General features: G+C 58.1%; 1 protein-coding gene across 2 annotated transcripts in view; it reads right to left on the bottom strand.

The window, feature by feature from the left end:
- The window catches only part of NCS1 (neuronal calcium sensor 1), a 49,744-nt gene that overhangs the window by 19,997 nt on the left and 7,697 nt on the right, over positions 1-22,050 (bottom strand). Inside the window, exons 1-2 of one of the 2 annotated variants that reach the window (XM_038549039.1) lie at positions 9,632-9,656; positions 6,665-6,689 (exon numbers count right to left, since the gene is read on the bottom strand). In XM_038549039.1, coding sequence (XP_038404967.1) covers positions 6,665-6,689; positions 9,632-9,641 — 35 coding nt within the window. In that variant the 5' untranslated portion in view covers positions 9,642-9,656. Of the gene's footprint in view, positions 1-6,664; positions 6,690-9,631; positions 9,657-22,050 lie in introns of those variants that run through there. The other variant, XM_038549040.1, reaches the window with a different exon arrangement.

Genomic DNA, 22,050 nt, shown 5'->3' on the forward strand with positions numbered 1-22,050 from the left:
GCTTCCACAAATGGCAGCAGAGTCGTAGACAGTGAAGGATGCCCTGAACATCTGCTGGATGCCGAGCTCCTACTCCCAACCTCTCCCACACAGCAGAGCCCGAGATGCCATGGACTCCCCCCGCCCCAGCCACCCTGTCCTGCCAGCTGCCCCAAGGAGGAGGTTCTAGAACACTGACACCCCCAATGCCCCCACCCATTCCAGTCACTCAGCCCGAGACACTTACTCGGAGGCCACTCCCCTACACAGCCTTAATGGTCAGGATAGTGAATTTTACATTATGAGTATTTCACCACATTAAAGAAAAAATGTGGGGCACCTGGGTGGCTCAGTCAGTTAAGCATCTGCCTTTGGCTCAGGTCTTGATCTTGGGGTCCTCGGATCAAGCCCCGCATGGGGCTCCCTGCTCAGTGGGGAGTCTGCTTCTCCCTCTGCCCCTCTTCCTGCTCATGTTTTCTCTCTCTCTCTCACTCAAATAAGTAGGATCTTATAAAAAAAAAAAAGGTGATGAAAAGTATTACAGAATGTTCCAGAGAAGGTATAAAAATATCAAATACAGATAGAGTTTGGTATAATACAGTGTATGATTAGAGAAAATGAATCCTAGAGAGTAAGAGTTGTTTACATCCGCATGGATCAATGAACCATGAAAACAATCGACCATTCGCCACTAAAAAAAAAATGAGCAACTTTAAAAAAAATTATTGCAGCAAACAAAAGCTTTGAAAAACCAAACCAAACGACAATCACAAGTCTACCTAGATTTGCTTTCTCTTTTATAAACCGTCCTTAGTTACGAGGACTTGTGGAAGCTATTTTTTGATTTTTAAGTCTTTTTTTTATTGAAGTAAGACATTTTATTAAATCAATGATCTCTGTACCTGTCACTAGTCCTGAAGTCTTGTTCGAGAACAGGGGGTCTTAGTTCCCCAGGAGCAGAGACAGCTCTGGGAATCAGAAAGAAAGCTACAGAACCCCACCTGGGAAACGGGCACGGCTCCTGAGCACCTTGCATAGCTCCCAGCCTCATGAGCAGGGGTGTGTGACAGGGTTGGCTGTGTTTGGGAGCCAGCTCTCCGAGACAGGGTGGGGATGAGAAGACAAAGTCGGAGCTCTGACAAGTGCATTCTTACACTTCTTTGAAAGGGAAAGGAAAAAAAAAAATCTGTCATTTCATAAAGCAGCAAAGGCTGAACGCCACTAACAGAAGCACTTCCCCACTGCACCAGCTTGGGCCATGCCTGTGTCCCCCAGGGGACTCCAGCCACCAGGTCTCCCTGGGTGCTGGCTGGCCCCCAGCCCTGGCCTGGCACACAATAGGTGCTCAGTAAAGGCTTCCCAGGCAAATAAGTGAATGAGTGGGTGAATGAATGAACAAATCCTTGCCATGACGCAGGGGTCCAATTCCAGTTTGGCTTCTTGTCCTCTGAGAGCCCCTGAGCAAGGCCCAAAGGCCTCAGCCTGCTAGGACTTCCCAAGATTCACTCCACCCCGGGAGCCAGCTTGAGACCAGGCTGCAGCTTCCTGCCGGCCTCCTCCCTCCATGCCCAGGGTAAAGTGTGGCAACATGGCCTTCTGCAGCGGGAAGGGTGGGGAAGACACAGATGTACCATAGAGCATCACCCCTCCCCCCCCCGCTGCAATCAGCCCCAGTGCGGCCCCAGTGGTGCACCATTACCTTTGCAAACACCCCCCTCCCGTGGTGCTCCTCTCCCAGCGCAGATCCTGGAGGAGGATCCCAAACACACCCATGAGGAGGATGCCTCTTCCTTTCTGTCCTTCCCCTCAGCCCCTGTGGTCTTCAGCTTTGGGGGGCTGCCCAGGCAAGAGCCAGCAGAATGGAGCTCCCACAGGCTGGGCCATGGAGGTGGAGTGAGTTGGGCCCTGACTACACACACACACACACACACACACACACACACACACACAGCACTGGGCCACCTGGGCAAGTGTCTCCGCCCCTCTGAGCTTCAAGTTCTTCAGAAAATTTGGAAAATAGAAAATATAAAAGAGAAAGGTAACCTTAACACATGGCGCTGCCACCCCACACACTCTTACTTCCCAGCTTCCTGGCCCTCTGCCTGTGTTCATGGGGATCCGGGGCTGGGGAAGTGGGGGGCAGGTTATCTGTGCCCTGCTGTCTCTCTCCTCTCTGAGTGACAGCAACTTCGCAATCATCATAAGGGCCTGGGACCTGCTGCAGCTTCTCAATCCCCACTGAGGTTCCAGATCTGCCGTGGTGACAAATCAGGCTCAGCACAGGAACGGAGATGGTCAGGAGCAAGGGACAGGGGCCCAAGCTGGCTGTGGACCCCGACCCTGACCTCACCCTTCAGCCTCCAGCCTTCTCCCCGCAAATACAGAGAAGCACACAGCAGTGCAGGGCTGCGAGACCCTGAGATGACCCCGGGGAGCACTCAATTGGAGCCCGGTGCAGAATGCAAGCCCTGGGGCCGCTGGCCTGAGCACCCCAACGCTGCAGTCTGGCCTTGCACTCCTGACAACCTAGGCCTTGGTTACCCCACTGCACAGTGGCTTCAGAAAGTCAGCATGAAACAAGGTGATCCTACAGCACACTGGAGAAATAGGGACTGGGCGGTCAGGTAGGCCTCTCCGAAGAGATGACACTGGGGTGGAGATGCCAAGATGTGGGCACAGAGGGCACAGCAAGGACGGGGGTTCTAGGAGGCAGGAGTGAGCCTGGTGTGGGTGAGGGACAGCAAGTGGGGGTCCCCAGTGGGTCCCACAAGGCCAAGGGAGAAGGTGAAGTGCGAGATCCCGGGGAGGGCGAGGTAAGGGATTAGAGCTTTTTTCCACGTGCACTGAGAGAGGGTGGAGTAGAGACAGAGAGACAGACAGACAGACAGGAGGAAGCCAAAGCCACTGTTCGGGCTGGATCCATGCAGGCACTTCGCAGGTAGGAGAGAAAACTCTATGTGGCCGGGTGGGTCTCTGCATATGCCTCCCTCCTGGCTCCCCACTCCCACCCAGATGGTCTGCTCCCTGGCAGGTGAGGCTCGGGAGCCCTGAGTTTTCCCAGGGAGGGCAGGCATTGGCACGGTCCCCAGCTCTTGAGTGCCCTGAGAGCTGTTGAGGACATGAAAGGACTAGCTGGGGGCTGAGTGGAAAGAGGATCCCATGAGAAGGGGCCAGGGCCCTTGGGATGCAGGTGCTCATCCTACCTGTTTCCTTGCAAAACATAGAGGGGATGGTGGGCCACCTATAGCCCCAGTGAGCCAGTGAGGTTCGGGGCGATCGAGGGGTAACAAGTGGTCTCATTTTGTGTGCCTGTGACAATGGCACTGGCCTCCCAGTGCCACTGGATCAGCACTGGAGGAGGCTGATCCAGAGTGTCAAACCTGTGATCCATTACTAATGTCTGCTATGGGCACTGGGCAGGGAGAGTGGTGGCATGTGTGTCCTGTTTAATCATCTCCAGTCTAGCTTCACCCTACAGGATGTAGCCATTCTAGAATACCACAGTGAGCTGGGCCGTGGGCTGACCCAGGAGGGCTGGAGGAAGGCACTGAGTCTGCTGTCTCCTCACCTTGAAGGCGCCTCCAAAATGAACCAAAGGACATGTACTTGAGGCCCATAGAACTTTCTGGCAGAGAAAGATCAGCTCTTGTCTTTATGACTCTTCAGAGAGAGTCACCCCACCCTGAGGACTGGGTGTCACAAGGCCTGGGGCCCCAGCTCTGTTATGGGAGCCTCAGCCACGGCTCTTCACGGGCGGGCCTCAAACATGCTGAGCCTGTTCCCACCGCATCTCCAAGCTTGCTCTCTCCTGAGCCCTCCCATGGCTGAGTCCTTGTCCAGCTCGAAGCTGAAATACCAGCTTGGCAAATGATCCAAAGTCATGCCACTGTTCTGGGCCTCAGTTTTCCCAAAGTCATAATGAGGAGGGAACCGTGAATCTCCAGACCGCTCCATGGGTTGTACTGATGATGGATGATATCAGGATCATTATCAATACCACCAACAGGGACATGCTCACTAGGCTCTGCTCCAGATATTTTATGCGGATTAGATCATTTGTTCTTTACAATATTCCTATAAAGTTTGACTATCATTACCCTCATTTTCCAGATGGGGAAACCAAGGCCCTGACAAGTCAAGTAACTTACCCAAGGTTGCTCAATGTGGGGCATGGGTACTCAAGCCCCGCCCTGGTTCTGAAGCCCACCTGGCTGCTCTGCCCTGCCTTCCCCAGGGAAAGCACAGATGTGAGCAAGGCAGGGCCTGAAGGTTCAGGGGCCCCATCTAGGAAATGCTATGAAGGGATCCACCTCTGTCCTCTGGGTGCCGGTGAGGAGGAACGGAATGAGGCCACGGGTGAGAGCTTGCAGGACACAATTCCGGCCCCCAGGGCAGCTCTCAGGAGTCAATGAGGCAACGGATGTGAGGCCCTTGGATGTGCTTCCTGGGGGCTGAGCACCTGCTGCAGCTAAGCCCTGGGGATGCAGGGGTGAACCAAGCAGGGCCAGCCCTCAGGGCCAGGAAAGGAAGCAGGGAGGCTGACAGATGAGTAACCACTGCCTGCTGTGTCCCCGGCTGTTGCGGGGGGGGGGGGGGGGGGGGGGGGGGGGGGGGGCGCCTTCACTGACCTGGGAGTCCTGGGGTTTCAGGGGAGAAGCCTGAGGGTGGGAGTCGGTAGCCAAGCAAAGAAGTGGAGCGGTGTCCCAGGGGAGCAGGGGGGCATGGTGACAGACCAGGCAAAGGTCAGGAAGGCCCAGAGGGCAAGGTGGTCAGGCAGGCCAGGCGGCAGAAGGAGACAGCGGTGAGACTGGAGAGGCCCACAGAGTCAGACCACACAGGTCCTCACGCTCACCTTACCTTACCTTACCGAAGGCATGGCCTTCCCCTGAGCTCCAGGCAGGGTTTAGGCAGAAGCTGGACATTGTCAGGTTTTCATTCAACAATGTCCCCTCTGGCTGCCATGTGGGAGGGAGGGAGAAAATGCACAGATGGGGAATCCCAGAAGGCTTCCTAGAGGGGGAGACTCAGGTGAGCCTTGGGAGGGGAAAGCTCGGCTGGCTTTCAGGAAGGTAGGAAAGAAGGGGAGGGAGTTCCAGAAGGTAGATATGAGTAGACAAGGGCCCAGGAAGGAAGGGCGGGGAGTTCTAGAAGGCAGAGCCGCCGGTATAAAGACCTAAAAGTAGGAACATTTCTGGAACGCTCACCTGGGGAAGTGGAGGAATGAAAATGAGGTCAGAGGCAGATCAGACCCACATGTTGGTCCTCGGATGTGGGGGAGGAGGAAGGTGGCGGTGGCTGCTCCCTCCATGCGCCCCCACACCCTACCCCCAAGAACCATCCACGTTCTGGGCACCCAGCTCCGTATCCAGCACGGGATGAGCAGAGTCGCCCAGCTAGCTGCCCCCCTCTGTGGCCTGGACTCAGGGACGGGCAGTTGTGCTGAGTGGATCCTAGCGGGGCCCAGCCCTGCCCCCTGCAGAGCTGCCCAGGAAGTTTCGTGGCTGGGGTGGGGAGGGGAGGGTACGACATCTCTAGGCCCAGTCCCCATCGGAACAGTGCACAGAAGACCACTGGCCATGGCTCTCATCCTTTGGCCACTATGCTATGACTTTCCCAGGGAATGTCTTTCCAGGGTATCATCATTCCTGCCATACACACAGGGAAATTGAGGCTCAGGGAATCACCTGAGGCCTAGTCAGCATTCTAGAGCCCATTTCTACAAACGTTTCTTTTCTTTTCTTTTTTTTTTTTAAATTTTATTTATTTATTTGACAGTGATTGAGCACAAGCAGGGGGAGCTGCAGGCAGAAGGAGAGGGAGAAGCAGGCTCTCCACGGAGCAGAGAACCAGATTCGGGGCTCGATCCCAGGACCCTGGGATCAGGACCTGAGCCAAAGGCAGATGCTTCACCTGACTGAGCCACCCAGGTGCCCCAGAGTCCATTTCTAAACCACCAAACTTTCCTGGAAGTCATTCGGGCTTGCCTCCTCCCCTCCTGGACCACCTAACCTCAGGTGGACCTTAGTATGAGCCTCCCTGTCAGCACCACGAATCATCCCACAGGTGACCCAGAGACAACAATATGCCCCTCCCCTCTCCCCCAGCCCAGGCAGGCATCACTAACCCATTACAGCCCTCATGAGTCCCTCGCTGCTCCACCTTCCCTTTGCTCCAGGACATAGAGCCTCAGAATCCTTCTTAACATAGCCCACTACGGATTGATCAGGGGCTGGCATCCAAGAAGAAACCTCTCGGTCATCTCTGGTCCAGTCTAACTGATCACTTTATAGAAGAGGTGGCTCAACCTCAGAAAAGGGAAGAGACTTCTCAAGGCTACCAGCGGTTTAGGGAAAGAGCCAGGCCTGGGACCCAGTCTCCTGGCTCGTCTCTGGTCCAAACCCCTCTCTTTGGTGAGCAGGGCAGTAGGCCTTAGAGATGACACACAAGGCAAGGAGTTCCCAACACTCCCTCCCCATTCCCAGTTCACCTGGCTCTGCCTCAGTCCCTTTGGACCAAAAGAATCTAAACGAAGGCCACCTGGACCAGCTGGTGGCTGAGCCCCACTCAGAAGCCTGTCTGCATGCCCCTGCCCTGGGCAGCTGGATGGATGTCCCATCAGCCCAAAGCCAACACCCCCAGGCCCTGCCCCCCCCCCCCCCCAGTTTGAGAAAAAACAGCTACTCACCACTGCTGGACTTCCTTCTCGGTAACTGCAAGAGAAAACAGAAGCAGCCCTTTAGCTCTAGGAGGTGCCAGGGGCTGTGCAGACCCCAGGGAGCCCCCTTCCTGCCCTCTCCAACCCCGTGGCCCCACAGCCGCCCATGCTGGCTGGCTCCGAACAAGAACATGCGCCCCCAGGTGAACAGTCGAGTCAGCAGCTCTGTGTCCAGCAGGGACAGCACTGGCCTACCCCCTCATCCCACGAGGACAGGACAGGCAAAGGCAGCCCCTTACACGCAGGGGTTGGCTCTCCGTGCTGTCTGGGTGGGGGGCAGGAAGGAGCGTCACCCCCACAGGCCAGTGTTTCAGATCCGTCGTGCCCCACCTCTCATCCCCAGGTAGCACAGTCAGAGAAGGTGCTCAGCTGCCTGGCCTGCATGTGGTGGGCCGGGGCAGAGAGGCTGAGCACCCCAGGGCCCTGGCAGCACAGGGCACCCTCCCCTCCTCGGCCTGCCCCCCCAACCCCCCACAGCACCTAGCTGCAGGTTCTTTTCCAGGCAAGACAAGAACAGGGCCATGACCAACACCCAGGACAAGCCACATAGTGCGGTCGAACATCCAGCTGAGCCCAAAGAGTCATTCTTTACTGAACCACGAAACAAACAAAAAACAATTTTTTTCCTGAAGAATATGAAATTGGCTCAGCTTGGAAACAAACCAGGGTTCTCTCTCTAATTACTGAATGAGAACATGTAATGACCCCCTGCCAGGCCACACTCACTCTCTGCGAGGCTGACTCTGGGAGGGTACCTCCAGCAACCCATGCCTCAGTTTCTCCTTGTTTGTAAAGAGGGCATAATAGTAACATCCCAGCCTCATGAGCTGTCCTGGGAATTCGATCAAAACAGGTGTGAAAGCTCGTGCATCCTTGGCACGGGCCCTGGCATGCCAGTGCACTCAGTGCAGGCTTGTGGAAGGAAGGGACGCACGTACAAGTGAACGAAGGGACAGGAATGTGGGCGCAAGGTGGGGTCAGCTGAGAAAAGGAACTGCAGCCTCTTCCCAGGGAAGCGGGAGGGGAGGCCCGAGGGGGTGTCCCTGAACTGCTGTGCCTGCCTGGACTTGAGGAGGCCACTTGTTAAAAACCCAGTTCAAGAGAAGCTTGTAACAACTGCCAAATACCAAGTGGCCACCGGCTCCATGCCAGGCGGGCCTCTGTGCTTTGGCTCAGCTGCCCTGACTACAACTCAGAGGGAAGACAGCGTTACTCTGCCCTGGCTCCAAGTGGGGAAACTGAGGCACGAAGGGGCCAGGACACGAAGTGATGGGATGAGGGTCTGAACTCTGCGGCCTAGAAGCTGGTGGTCAGCCTCCCAGGGAAGGCTGGAGGCCGCCCCCAGGCCCCTCTTCCCACAAGCCCAGATCCCAGGCAGAGGGAAGAGACCAGCCCCTGACTAGGCAGCTGATAAACAGAAGGTACAGCGATAGCGGGCGGCGCGGGTTACCTGGATCGGCCAGACCTGGTGGAAAAAATGCCATTTTCCAAGGGAGTTTTGGCGGAGGGTAGAAGGTGGGAAGGAGTCAGGTGTGCGGGTGGAGAAGGAAGGAGACCTTGGTCTAACCCGGGCTCAGCTGCCCTGGACTCACCACCCACACCCGGCAGTGAAGGGCAGCAGGGGCGAGGGGATGATGCTCAAAGCCCAAACCTGGAGAGACCCAGGAGACCCAGCACAGCACAGGCGGGAGCTTCCAGGCACATACTCTGGGGCGAGACTAGGCCTCCTGGGTTCATACCAGCTGTGGGTCCTTGGACAAAGCACCTCCTCTCCCCGAGCCTCAGTTCCCTCATCTGTAACACAGGCCATTGTGTTGACTAAAACGACTTGATGCCCTTCTCGGGCGCACGAATCCCACAGGCAGGTGGTGGGCCCGTTTCCCCGACGACATCGCGGTGCAGCTGAGTCCACTGGCCTGAAGTAACCCAAGGTCACCTTGCCAGGAAACGGCAGGGCCAGGACTGCCTTCAGAGCCTGGGATGAAGGCCGCTGGGCACCTCCTCCACCCAGAGCATCAGATGAAGAGCTGCATGACTTTGTGTGACCTTGGCATCACGTGACAGAAACACTAGGAGCTAAGTGGTAAGAGCTTGGGTGGCAGATCCACTGCTGACCTCTGGGCTCCCAGGGCCAGAGAAGGCTCCCCTGGAGTCCCCTAGCTCAGAAGCTTCCCCCAAGTCCCCAGGATGTAGAAGCCACTGGGGGGGGGGGGGACACAGTTGGCTGCCCCTCCCCCATCAGAATGGTCCCCAACACAGAACACTGGGTGATCAGCAGGCAGCCAAGCCCCAGGGGACGTGAGCTGGGGTGGGGGAGACGGGCCCTACTGATGCTTTAAGGAGCTAATTAACCTTTAGGAAACAGAAGAAGCCATCAGGTGTCCCCTGGCACCAGGCCAGGGCCAGCAGGCCATCACTGCTTCCCTACCTGGAGCCATGCAGGGTCTTGAGTGGAGCGGACAGCAGGCAGCCCCCTGGGGGCCCAGCCTTCTACCTGAAGCCCCTCTATTGGGCTCAGGTACCTGGAGGTGACCAGTGTGGACCTCACTGTCCAGGTAAGGCAGCTGAGCCAGGGACCTGAGGAAGGGACCCATGGCCACTGTCACCGTCCGGATCTGCCCAATGCCGAGACCTGCGTTCTTATCATTCTGTCTGGGTTTCCAGGAGCCCAGCCATTCCCATACTACCTTCTCGATTCTTCCCTAACCACCAGTCCGATGATTCACTCGAGATGTTTCTTTAAATCAGCTCATTTACTTCGTTTACTTGCCTGATCCAGATTCAGTCTAAGCTTCAATATCCACAATATTACCAATGACTTGTGCTGCCCGTATCTTAGCTAACACACAACAAAAATATGACCATGAAGATGACTGTCCTTGATCAAACCTGGCCTCTCCGATAGTGAAACGCCCCGACATCAGGTGCCCCCCTGACCTGATGCCATAGGACGTGGTATCCACGGAGTTCTCCTGCCAGAAACAGTCAACCTGGATCTGATCATGAGGATGTAACCAGACAAATCCAGAAGGCGGGACATCTTACAAGACAATTGGCCAGGACACTTGAGTATGTCGGGGCCATAAAAGGTAAAACAAGGCAGGGGATTGTTCCAGAAAAGGAGCCAAGGCCATCAAATGCAACCCACAGAGCCTGGATTGGGTCCCGGATCTGGTGTTAAAGACGAGCCACAGCAAACATTATTCGGATCGCTGGGGAAGATGCACCATAGGGTGTGATTAGATGCCCTGATGGGCTCACTGCTGATTTTCTTAGGGCTGGGAACAGCATGGGCATGATATGTGGGGGAATATCCCTTTTCACTTGAGATGTGCCCTGAAGTATTTGGGGGTGAGGTCAGGATGCCAGCAGCTTCGTCAGAAATGTACACACATATATTTAGAAAGAGAAGCAACAAAGCCCGGCAAAATGTTGGCTGCTGGCAAATCTGGATGAAGGGCACACAGGTGCTCGCTGAGCTGTTATTTTAATGTTTCTCTCGCTTTCAAAATGAAAGTTTTTTTGGGGGGGATATTTGTCCCCATCAGCCCACAAGCTGTGTGTGCCCCACCCGCAGCCAGATGGGCTGGGGGTCCTGCAGCTCTGACCCCACAGACCCTCGGGGGGAGAAGGGGTTGGGATCACGGGGTCCCTCTGCTCCACAGTCCGCCCTGACACCAGAGCGACATTCCTAGGCTCAGGCATCCCAGTTTTGCCCCGGGCCCTCATCCAGGTGTGAAGTGAAACAGGCGTCCATGCACACGCACATGGTGCTTACACTGGGTGGGTCCACGCTCAGGGCTCAAGGCCCGGCAGGTAGGAAGGCAGGCTGTCCTCAGCCCAGGACTCCCCAGTCCTCCAAGCCCCTCTCTAACCACCCCCGCCTCCACCCTGCCTCCTGGCTCTTGCACCTGCTGCTCCTCTGCCCAGGACACCCGTCCTCACCTCCTTCACCTAGGTGACCGCATCTACCTTTCCAATCCCCACCAGGATGTCCCTTCTCACAGAGCCCTCCTGCCCTGCCACAGCCCTTCTGAAAACCCCCGACGTGCGGGAATCACCGCTCCCCACAGTCTCTCTTCCCATGAGCTGCACACAGAGGTCAGACTGGGCACCGCCCACCGGCACCAGGCCAGGGAGAGGGACAGTGGGCACAGGGAGTGGCCCACAGAAGGGGCTCTGGGGTCAGCCCGGCCAGCACTCCAGGCAAGGGCTCTGAAGGCTGTGTGGCCTTGAGCAATGACTCCCGGCCTCCGAGCCTTGGTTTGCTCATCTGAAAATGGGACAACAGCCTCTGTCTTACGGGAGGAGAGTGTACTTAAAGCATGATGTCTGGCATCCAGCAGGTGCTCAACAGAAGCACATTTTCTCCTCTTCCCAGTTGGACGCTAAGGCATCCTGGCATCCCTGGCATCGCCCCAGTACCCGGCCCAGTGTCCTGTATGCAGGAGGCAGACAGTAAACCCTCGTGGATTCCCTATCATCACCAAGCCACTTGGCTGCATGTGAGACACACCCCACAGCATGTTTCTCACCACATGTTTACTTCTACAGCTGCCACTGGCTTTGGCCAACTTTAAAAATGGGCTACCTTTCTCTGGCCCACTCCTGCCTACAGGCCAGGGGGTGGCTCAGGCTCATTAGGAAACCAATATCTAAAACCACCTGGCCAAGGCAGCGGGAGGCTCTGGGTCAGCGTCCCATCTTGGCCATTTGTAGGCTGGGTTACTCTGAACAAGTTACTTACCCTCTCTGAGCCTGATTCCTCATTGAAGGATGGGGTTATAAACGCCTACCAGATGGAGCCGTTGGTAGGGCTTCTTAAGAGGCAGAGGGAACACTCCAGGCCCAGAGTGGGCCCAGAGCCAGGAAGAGAGGAGCTGGGCATCCCCAGCGCTCCCCTCCCTGAGAAGCTGGGGCAGCTGGGGGGTGGGGGGCTGGAGCCTGCGGGTGGCCGGGAGTGGGGAGGGGCCCAGCTGTGGCCTGCTGCCCTGCTGTCCCCAGCTGGCTCAGGGCAACCTGGCATTCGCCCTCTGGTGGGGGGTGGAGGAGGGGGGAGGGGGGTGGGGGGGAGGGCGCCAGCAGTACCCCCACCCCCGCCACCCCCACCAGGATGGCAGGAACAGAGCGCCTGCTCCCCAGGCTGCTCCCTGCGCCTCCTCCCTCGCGCAGCTCTCATCTGCCAGGAATGAACGCGAGAGAGCCAGTGCCTGGAGCCCAGGATAAATGTTGAGTCTCACTGTGATTTCCCTAAAGCAAAATACCTCTCTCCTGATTGAAGCTCAGCTCAAACAGGGTGGGAACGGAACACAGGGGCTGGCGGCGGCGGCGGGAGGGCAGGTGGCCCGCTCCTTCCAGCCTCTCGAGCCACCATCCTGTGGCCAGTCCAGGCCCTGTTTCCATCTCCAGGGCCCCAGGCTGGGTTGACCGCCGGGGTCACCGAGGCCTCCTGCCTCCACTGCAGCAAGAAGGCGCCTGTTTGATTAACACCAAAAGAGAAAGTGGGGCCATTTGGGCCTGGCCGCCAGCAGGCCCCAGTCATTTAGTCTGACGACCTGTTAGTCCTGACGCCTTTGACCACTCGGACAAAGATGTGCTCGGAAATGCAGAAAGAAGCTTCCAGAAGTGTAGCACCCTCCTTAGGCCCCAGGCCTCTCCTTTGCTCAACCTCCGAATACTAAGGTCTTCTGAGCCCCTTGCTCACAGGGCTGTCTGGGGGCAGCATATGCATCTACATGCCTCATGGTCAAGGTCCTCCCCAACCGGCCGCCTCTAGCTCAGCCCCTGTCCACTCTCCTCACAGTCGTCCAGGGGCCCCGTCACGCTCCACAGGGCTCAAAGGGATTCTCACCTCAGACTGACCTCCCCTTCCTGGGGACGCCCCTCTTCCTGCTCTCCTAGGCAGAAAACACAGGAACACCCCTACATTCCAGGCCAGCTGGGTGTCCCCCACACAGGACCCCCTCTCCGGGCACCTGTCACCCTCCCATGCCCCCCCCCAATCTAGTCCCCAATCTAGTTGGCAGTCTAGCAGCTGCCAACATCCCTAATTTGGTGCAAAGCTCAGAGAAGGCAGCAGGGCAGCTGCTACAGATGCTCCCCCATCCTGGCAGGCACCCCCACCTCCAGGAGCCGCAGTTCCCTAGAGGGAAGGCAGCATAGCAGGGTAGGCTCTTGGGACCCGGATTCCAGGGGCCTGCTACTCCCCTGCGGCCAACCGGTCACCTTCCCTGTCTCTGAAAGGGGACGTGACTCCTCCCGCAGACGTTACCAGCAGCATTGACTGTGAAGTGCCACACACCCAGAGGTGGGGAGACAAGGGATTCAAATGCTTGGGAGCTTGCCTCCCAGGGGGCTGGGAGCAGACCCCCGCACTTCCCTGGCCTCCACGTGGCACAGGTGCCCCGAGCCCCAAATCCCTTCCCAGCAGAGCCAGGGAGGCTGCAGTCAGACAACACGAGCTGGGTGACGCACGGACGTCCCCGTGGGGGCCAGGGACTGGGCTGTCCACCTTGGCTGTGCAGCTTCCTCCAGTCCCCAGCTCCCGCACCCCACGAAGTGACCTGCAGGCAGCTAGCCGATGGCCAGGGACCCCAGGGGTGGTGTGGAAACAGGAAGGTAGGCCAGACAACCCGGGCCAGGTGCTGCATTGGGGTGTTAGGTGCCCTTGGCTGGGGGGGTGGGCGGCAGGCTCATCTGCAAGAAGGAGCCCTCGGGGTCAGACAGACGCCCATGCCACGCACCGGGGCACCATGTGCCCAGCGCTGCTGACCGGCTCCGGGCCTCTTCCTAGGCAGGGAGGGAGCCAGCCGGGCCTCCGCATGCCCCACGCCTGTCTTCCATAAATGCCCAGCCGCAGGGAGCTGGCCTGAGCTCATCAGAAAGGCACCTGGCTTCCTGCCCAGAGTTCCCGGGCCCTCCGTGCCGAGCGGGGTGCTGCAGACACCCCTCGAGCTGAGCCAGAAGGAGCGAGGTCCCCAGAGCCTGGCCCTGACACCTGCCCCCACCCTGGGCCTCCTCTTCTGCACGATCTCCACCCACCACCCACACTGGCCAGGGCCCCCACAGTCTGCAGGAACTTTCCTGCCACACTCACACGGACCTGAGGACCTGACCCCCTGCAGGGCCTGGCGGGCCTCGGACTGCCATCTGCACACCCACCTCCAGCACACCCACCTCCACCAGACCTGCGAGCCGCTACCAGGCCAGCCCTGCACCCCGCCCTTTGCGCACAGGATTTGTAAAGCCTCACAAAGCTCCAGGGGTCACAGCTCCGGCCAGAGCTCAGCCACCTGCCCACCACCCCCTGCCAGTGCTCCCACTCTGGCTGACCTGCCTGTAGCCCTAGAAGTTGGGCTCTCTCCCACCACAGGCCTTTGTAGGGACAGGTCACCCACTACCTAGCTGCTGTGTGACCCCAGCCAATGTGCTCCCCTCTCTGAGCCTTGGTCTCCCCTCCCTCTCACAGAGCGGCCATGGGAGCCAACAAGAGGATCCAGGCCAACAGCACTGAGCCCAGCGTGTGACAAGTGACACAGCGACTCAGGCTATCCCGATGACAGCCAGGATATTAGAGTAAGAAGTCAGGAGTCTCACTGCCACCAGGGCAGTAGCAGGAGATGCAGCTGGCAGGACCAGGCAGAGAGGCTGATGGGAAATGTCCTAGGACGCAGAGAGGAACCAAGCCCTCAAGGGGCTCAAGGTGAGGTTGCTGCTCAGGGCTGCTCAGATCCCGAGTCAAATGCCCCTGCTCCCTCCTGACCCTCAGGATCCCTGAGCCCCACACGCTGTGCTGACAGGTGGAGGTCTCCGCCAGCCCATCTCGTTGGTGAAACAACTGAGGCCTCACAGAGGTAAAGGCACTTGTCTGGGTCACAGTCAGTGGTGAGGAGTGGAGGGGGCACCCAGGTCCCTCCAACTCCGAAGCCTGTGCTCAAGCAGGCTCTGGCCTGCGGACAGTGGTCCGCAGGGAGGGGGCCACCCACAGAGCCCCACGGGCCGCGGCAAGCACTCACTGAGCACCTACAGTGGGCCAGGCTCTGGGTGCACAGGGTGTGAGTGCACCGTCCAGCAGGGAGCAGCAGTCCTCAGGTGACCCTTGTCTTTCTCCCAGACCTCAAGACCCTCCCACCTCTGAATTTACCGGATAAAGCGTGACTGGTGTCTTGTCTCAGTTTTCTCATCTGACAGATGGGGTCAGGGTGTTCACTGCCACTGGCTCACAGGGAGGTGAACGTGCTTGGTCCCTGGAGCAGGGCCACGTGCTGGAGGAGTCCAGGGGCTCCCCAAAGGTGCCCTCCCCAGAGCCTCTGAGGGCAGAGGACTGTCACCCCAGGGAGTGGGGGCAGAGTCCCAGGAAGCCACGGCAAACAAGGTGTCGTTCCAATCTTGGGTTCCAGCTCAAATATTTCCACAAGTTTTGCATTCTGCTCCATTGTTGATAAATATTTAATTTACCCTAATAATAAAGTTATCCATTGATTTTAATCTCTATGTAAGGTAAACGACTCTCTCCTCTCCCTCAAAAAAATTCTCAAAACTGCAGAAAGATGTCCTTTGTCTCACAGCTTCCAGGTGCAAAAAGTCTCCATTTACTTAGCATTTCTCGCATTTTAATCTCCTTCAGTGCCCGAACGATGCTGTGAGACAGGGACTCAGTATCCCCCTTCTACAGATCACGGGACTGTGGACTGAGAGGTGGAGCCACCTGCCCAAGGACCAATGTCGGTCTGCAGTGAGGCTGGGACCAGGACCAGGGCCCGTGGACTCCAGGACTTGCGGGAGAGGTTCAGCATTTCAAGCATCACGCAAATGCATTCTGGGAGTCACTTTCCTGCCTGACTCCCGAACTGTATCATCTGGGGCCCTCAAAGAGGCACCGAATCTTTGGCTTCTCTGACTCCCCCAGCTAAGGGCCACTGGGGCTGGGAAGCAAAAGGTTCTCAATATCTGCTCATCTATTAACCTGCTCTGGCCAAGCGACCCACATCCACAGTCCAACAGGTTCCAATCCCAGCTCTCCCACGGTCCAGCTGTGTGACACTGGCCATGTCAGTTAATCTGAGACTCGGTTTCCTCATCAGGAGATTGAGGATAAAGCCTACCATGGCTACAGATAGAGGTAGAGCCTGGACAGCAGGAGGAGCGGCTCTGTCCTCGTCCTTCTGCCTGCCTGGATTCTCTGATTTTGTCTTTTCTCAGTGGTGGGGGGCCCTGTGGGGCAGGATCTGTGTCTGCCTAAGCCTTGGCCATAAAAGAGCATCCGGTACGTAGTAGATGCTCAATGCATATCTGTTCTTGGAGAATGTGTGTGTGTCATGCTTGTTCTAGGCGAGGAAGCAGATGCACCTCTTTTTACTTCCTAGAACTCAAGGTTATTCCTCCTGGCTAATCAATGGGTTTACCATGATGGCACTCCTCTCTTTCTCTCTCTCTCTCTCTCTCTCTTCCCCTTCCCTGTCTCCCTCTCTCCCTCTCTTGAAAGAAAGGAAAAAAGTAAAGAGAAAAGAAAAGAAAGAAGGATGGGCAGACAAACAGGATAGTTTTTACCCCTTCATTCCCCCAATAAGTAATTTCTGAGCATATGGGCCAGGCCCCAAGCTGGGCTCTGGGAACACAGCACTGGCCCAGACACAGGTCCTCGTCCTCCAAGTGTCTGCTGTAACAGGACAGACGGACATAAGCACACAGCAGCACAGCTGTCTAACAATCTGCGTCAAGTGGGAACCTGACCCAGCTGGGGGGGTGGGGGCTGTTCCCGGGGAAAGGGCACGTAGGCTGACATAAAAAGGACAGGCAGGCCTCTGCAGACAAAGAGTAAGGGAGATGCCACAGAGTGTGGTGAGCTCAGGGGACCCCAGGAAGCCACATCTCGCTGGAACAGAGAACAGGCCCGAAGAAGGATGATGTGGTCCAGGCAGTTGGAGCACAGCGAGGGCCTCAAAATGTTAACCATCACTACGATTATGAATAAAGGTGTCAAAGCACTCACAGACATGGCCAGATGACCAGGGCCAGTCACCTGGGCACCTGAGGTGGGAGGGGGCACAAGAAGCCCTGTCCTGGGGCATGTGGCATCTGCCTACCCCAACAGGCCCCACTCCCCGGCCTCATCCCCAGACCTGGGAGAGGTGAGGCACTGAGACCCGGGGAAGGTGCAAGGCCCCCATACTGGGTGACAGAGACAACACTGGCAGGGAGACAGAGACAGGGGTAGTGGGACATACCGGGAATGGAAACCAGGCAGTGACAGGGTCAGCAGGACCCAGCCCCACCTCTGCCACCGCCAGCACACCGTCCTCCCCTTCCCACCCCAGATGTGAGCAGCCAGCAGCAGGCTCTGATGCTCTGTCTGCATCAGAGCCCCACTAGGGTGGCCCAGCTGTCCCCGGGACAGGCAGTGGGGACAAGGTGCTGAGGCACTGACCCCAGGGCTTCTGGTAGAGTGGGGGCCTGAGCCCCAAGCATCTGGGTCCCAGCCACACTGTGGGCCCGGCTGTGGCCCTTTAAGAACTAAGAACAGAGGGTGGCCCTGACCTGCCTTCCGCACACAAGTAACTCACCCCAGTCCTTATCCTGGACCTGGCAGCAGGATGACCCCAGCACAGGGACTCCCAGCAGTAATGGGGCACAGAGAGGCACCTGTCAGCCTGGCCAGAACCCCCTGGAGGCCAGAAGGAGGCCTCCTTCGGGCAGGGGGAGCACCCACCTCCCCCCCACGAGCCCTGGGGCCTCACCTGGCTCACCAGGTTCCCGAGACTGGCCCCCAGCAGTGCCTCCTCCAGGTAAGCCCTGCCCTGCTGGTCGGCGGCCCCTCCAAGGGCTAATTTACCAGGCCTCTGCCTTACCACGCACCTCCTCTCTACTCTGGCCACTGCACCTTCTCTAGCTCCTCAGAGTTGCCACAGCTAGATGCCTCCAGACATGGGACATGCTGCTCCTTCTGTCTGAAACACTCTCAACATTGATTTCAGATCAATAATGAATAACTGGTTATTATGGCTGGCAACTCCTACCCTCAGGTTTCAACTGAAACATCACCTCTTCCAGGAAGCCCTCCCTGATGCACCCCAGACCCAGTAGCCATCCAAGCATTGTGGAATGCCCTGTCTTGATGCTTCCCCTAGCCTCCTGTTACCCTCACCTCAGTGTGAATTCCAGGAAGGCCAGAAACCCATCCGTCCATCTGCCCTGCATCCTGGCACCCACAGAACTGTCGGGAAGCAACTGTTCCACAAGGGCTTTCTGCATCTAGAAGTAAAGAGTGGCAAGGTGGCCTCGGGACACCCTTGGCCAAAGTGACCCCACACAGGCACCCAGGGTCTCCAGCCACTCGCCCCTAGCTGGTGGGGGCCCCCTTCCCACAAGCACCCCCAGCAACACAGAGCCTGAGCCAAGGACACACTTATCGAGGTAAGAGTGGCCTGCAGGCTCCTCTCCTTTATTGTGAGGGCTGCTGTTAGTTTTAATTAAGATCATGTTCTGCTCAGGCCCAGCAAGGGCCTCATCACGGGTAGTCGGGAAATAATCACCATCACTCAACAGGCTGCAGGCTGCTGGGCCTCAGACGGGGTACGGGGACCCTGGGGGCCGGGGGTGGGGGTGCGGGGGGCAGAGGCCCAGGCAGCTCAGGCTTTGAGCCCTGTCGAGGGCCTCGTCTGCCCAGCACACATGCCAGAGACTTCTGAACAGAAGGGAAGCATTCGCTTTTCCCCCCACGATGCCAAAAATAGCCCCATCTCCTGCCTTTGAACAGGAATGTCTCAGTTCCTACAAAGAGACAGGAGCACAGGGTGGGGTGGGGGGCTGCTGGAGGGAGAGGCCGTGCTGGCTAGCTGGACCCCTCCTCATGTCCCCAGCTCCCAAAGGTCACAGGGACCCAGGTCCTTGCCAGGCCTGGCTTGCTGGGGCCTGGCCTCCCAGAGCCTGACTTCTCAGGATGCAGCCACCCCCCAGATGGGCAGGCCCCCCAGCCCCAGTCCCAGCCCCAACTCCAGTCTGGGAGGTAGGACGGGGCAGGACAGGAGCAGAGAGCACAGACCCGAGATGGGTGACAGCTCTGCTTGCTTGCCAGCTTGTTCCTTTTCGTATTTGCTCGTTGGTTAGTTCCAGGCCCTGTTCTAGGAGCTGGGGGGACAGAGTGACCCACGCAGCCAGACAAGTCTGTCTTCACGGTGCTCACAGCCCAATGATCTTCAAACATGTCCTTGCCACCCGGTCTGGGGAGGGACGCTGGCTGGTCCCTGGGTACCTCCTACAGGAAGGCCTCCGGGGTGTTGGCACGGGCTGAGCACACACCCAGCAGAGAGGACCAAGGGTCAGGCCAAAGCGCTTCCGAGCTGCCCTCACCCAGGACCCAGACCCTCGTTCAACCTGCCAGCAAGCCTGCTAGAGGCGTGTGCCCATTTTATGTGCGAGGCCACTGGGGTGCAGGAGCTTGGGCCTGCCGGGTCCTTTGGGCAATATTTTCACACTAATTGCAGCCACCGTCCTGGGAGCTGGGGTTGCTGTCATGTGCCCATTTTACAGGTGAAGTGAGGAGGCTCAAGGGAAAGAGCTGGGCCACGGTCCTAGAGCTCAGGAGAGGAGCTGGGGTTCACACCCAGGCCTGGCGGCTCCCTGAGCAGGAGCGCTTGACATGGCGACAAGCCCTCTCTGCTTGTGTCACCCAGCCCCCTGGTTCCACAGACAACAAAGCAGAGGCTCAGGGTAGGAAGTGGCCACAGGACCGGGACGGGGAGAATGAGGGATCAGAACCCAGCTCCACTGCCACCACATCCGGGGCCCTTCCTGGTTCTCACAGCAGCTTCTTGGTTTAAAAAAAAAAAAAAAAGAGGCCACCTTCTGTCCCCAAAAGGCCAGAGCAGTGGGGGAGCTGGGGGAGGCTGGAGATGGATCGAGGGAGGAGGGAGAGAGAGAGGATGGCACTCTGAGCCCACTTCCTAGCTGAAAACCCAAGCCTAAAATAAAAAAAAGCAGAGTGCTATTTCTGCTTTGGGTTAAACATTCCTCAAAGCCACATTCCTCCCACCCTCCTCCCGCTCCCCTGCCAGGGAATCCGAGCGCAGTGGCCTGGACGCCCCAGCAGCTTCCTGCGGCCGCCGTAGGAGACCAGGATGCCAGAGGCAGTGGCTGCCCTGCTCTGCTTCCTGGGTGCCCCCAGCATGGGCTCGCTAGGTGGGGCGCAGTGCCCCCCAGGTGGGCCCCTCAGGACACTCTCAGGCTAAGCCAAGGTGATACCCCATCACAGAGACAGCAGGACATCAGAGACACTGAGATCCTAAGGGGGGCAGCCAGAAGCCACAGCAGGTCAGACTGGAACCAGGACCCCAGACTCCAACTCCCAGCTGGAGATCCACCACACCCTGCACCCCCACCCCATCCGATTGCTGGTCAGGAGCACAAGCAGGGCCCACCCCGGTCAAAGGAAGATCAAAACAAAACATGTGGACAAACACTTTGGAAAACGTGAAGCCTTATACATAGGTGTTCACAGGTGTGCCCTGTGTGGGGTTCCAGGCTAGGTACTGCACAAAAATCAAATTCACCAGGCGTGTCCCAACCCTCAAGGAGATTACAGTCACCCAGGGCACTGCTACCAGGCCTCAGGCCCCTGAGGTCCCTGTGTTGCTGTGTCCGAGCCTCACACTGCCCCTGTGGTTTCCCACTTTCTACCAGACATTCCTCAGGGCACCTGGCAGGCTCCAGGGGGCACTGCTGGTCTCCATGGCCGCATTCTCCGGTGGCCTGCTGCTTCCCAGCCCCAGCATGCAGACTCCGCAGGAGCAGGGATGGTGCTCCTGAGCTCACGGGCTGGGAGGATCCCACAAGGAGGGCACAGCACTGGGCACCAGGTGAGCACTGCAGCCTCTGCTGGGACGAGCGGAGGCTGGGAGGGCCTCAGAGGCTGGGCCGAGGCAGCCCCTGATGTCCACTCCCACCGATGCCCCCTGGACTCTCACAACCGTCCTCCAGCTGCCTTCCTGCAGGCCCAGGGCCATCTACTCCTGGAGGAAGCCAAGGCCAGGGCTGTCCCAAATCCCTCACAGGAGCCAAAACATCTGGAACCAGTAGGGCCGTGTGTGAAGCTAGGAAGCTGGAAGGATCCTACCCAGTGTCCAACCTCACATCCAGCCCAGCCCAGGAATCTGGGCTACCTGGCCAGAATCTGATGTCCAACAGCTGCTTGAATGCCTCCAGGGATGGGGTGCTCACTACCCTCCTCAGCAGCTCTAAGGTTATAAGAGACTGTGGGAAGCGGGCAGGCACAGCGAGGGGCGTTGCTCTGGCAGACAAGGGTTTGAGCCTGAGCCCTGACCTGGCCTCTGATGGGCTGGGCGGTCTCTGAATCTGCCTGGGCCTCGTTTTCTTCACCTGTAAAATGGGCACAACAGTCCCCAGTCCCAGGGTTATGGTGCAACCCCACGGCGGCAAATCTGTACTCAGGATTCTTGGCACTGCACCCTCGCTCGGTAAACGGGGCTTGTCACTTTTGTTATTCCCCCTGGATAACAGGATAGATGGGCTCCCAGGGACCACCGTGGCGGGGGCAGGAGGCTGAGAAGTGGCAGCAGGGTCGCCTGGTCCCAGGGCAGCAACTGCGCAGTCGGCTTCTGACCCACGTTCCTGGCCTGTCTGTGCCCCTCCACCCGCCCGCCTTGCACATCTGCATTTACAACCTGCGCAGAGCTGCCCTCACACACGCCAGCATGCGCATGCGCCTGCACAGACGCCGGCTCATCCACCCCCGACACACACCACGACCCCGTCACTCACACCCGGAGCCCGCCCCCGTGAACCACGGCTCCCACATGTGATCCACAGCCCTTGCCCCACCACACACCCACACCAGGCACCCACGCTTGCTCACGATCACCCCCACGCCTCCAAGGCGGCTCTCTGGCACCTCCACCTGCAAGGGCCCGCGCTTGGCCCGGGATCGAATGGCAGCTGCATCAGTCACCACATGGGTGGCCTGGGGCCAACCCTGTACCCCGATCCCCCGTGAGCCTCAGTTTCTCATCTGTAAGCAAGGACCACCCAGGATTCCTGGGGGGAGGAGTTGGTGACAGGCACGTGCACACCTGGGCTGGGCTGGGCTCACGGGAACATGCAGCAGACACAGCTTCTGATTACAGATTCACCCTCATCACTCAGGAGCCATCAAATTCATGTCTCCACACTCCCTAACCTCGCCCCCCAACAGCCCCAATTCGCAGACGAGAACACCGAGGCCCGCGAAACTAAGAGCTGTGCCCAGGGCCGAGACAGCCCATGATCCCAGGTCAGCAGACACCAGAGGTCCCCAGGGTAGCTGCCCCAGAGAAGTCCCACCAGCTGGCAATCTGAACATCATA

Source organism: Canis lupus, chromosome 9, assembly GCF_011100685.1.
Source record: "Canis lupus familiaris isolate Mischka breed German Shepherd chromosome 9, alternate assembly UU_Cfam_GSD_1.0, whole genome shotgun sequence".
Lineage (NCBI taxonomy): Eukaryota > Metazoa > Chordata > Mammalia > Carnivora > Canidae > Canis > Canis lupus.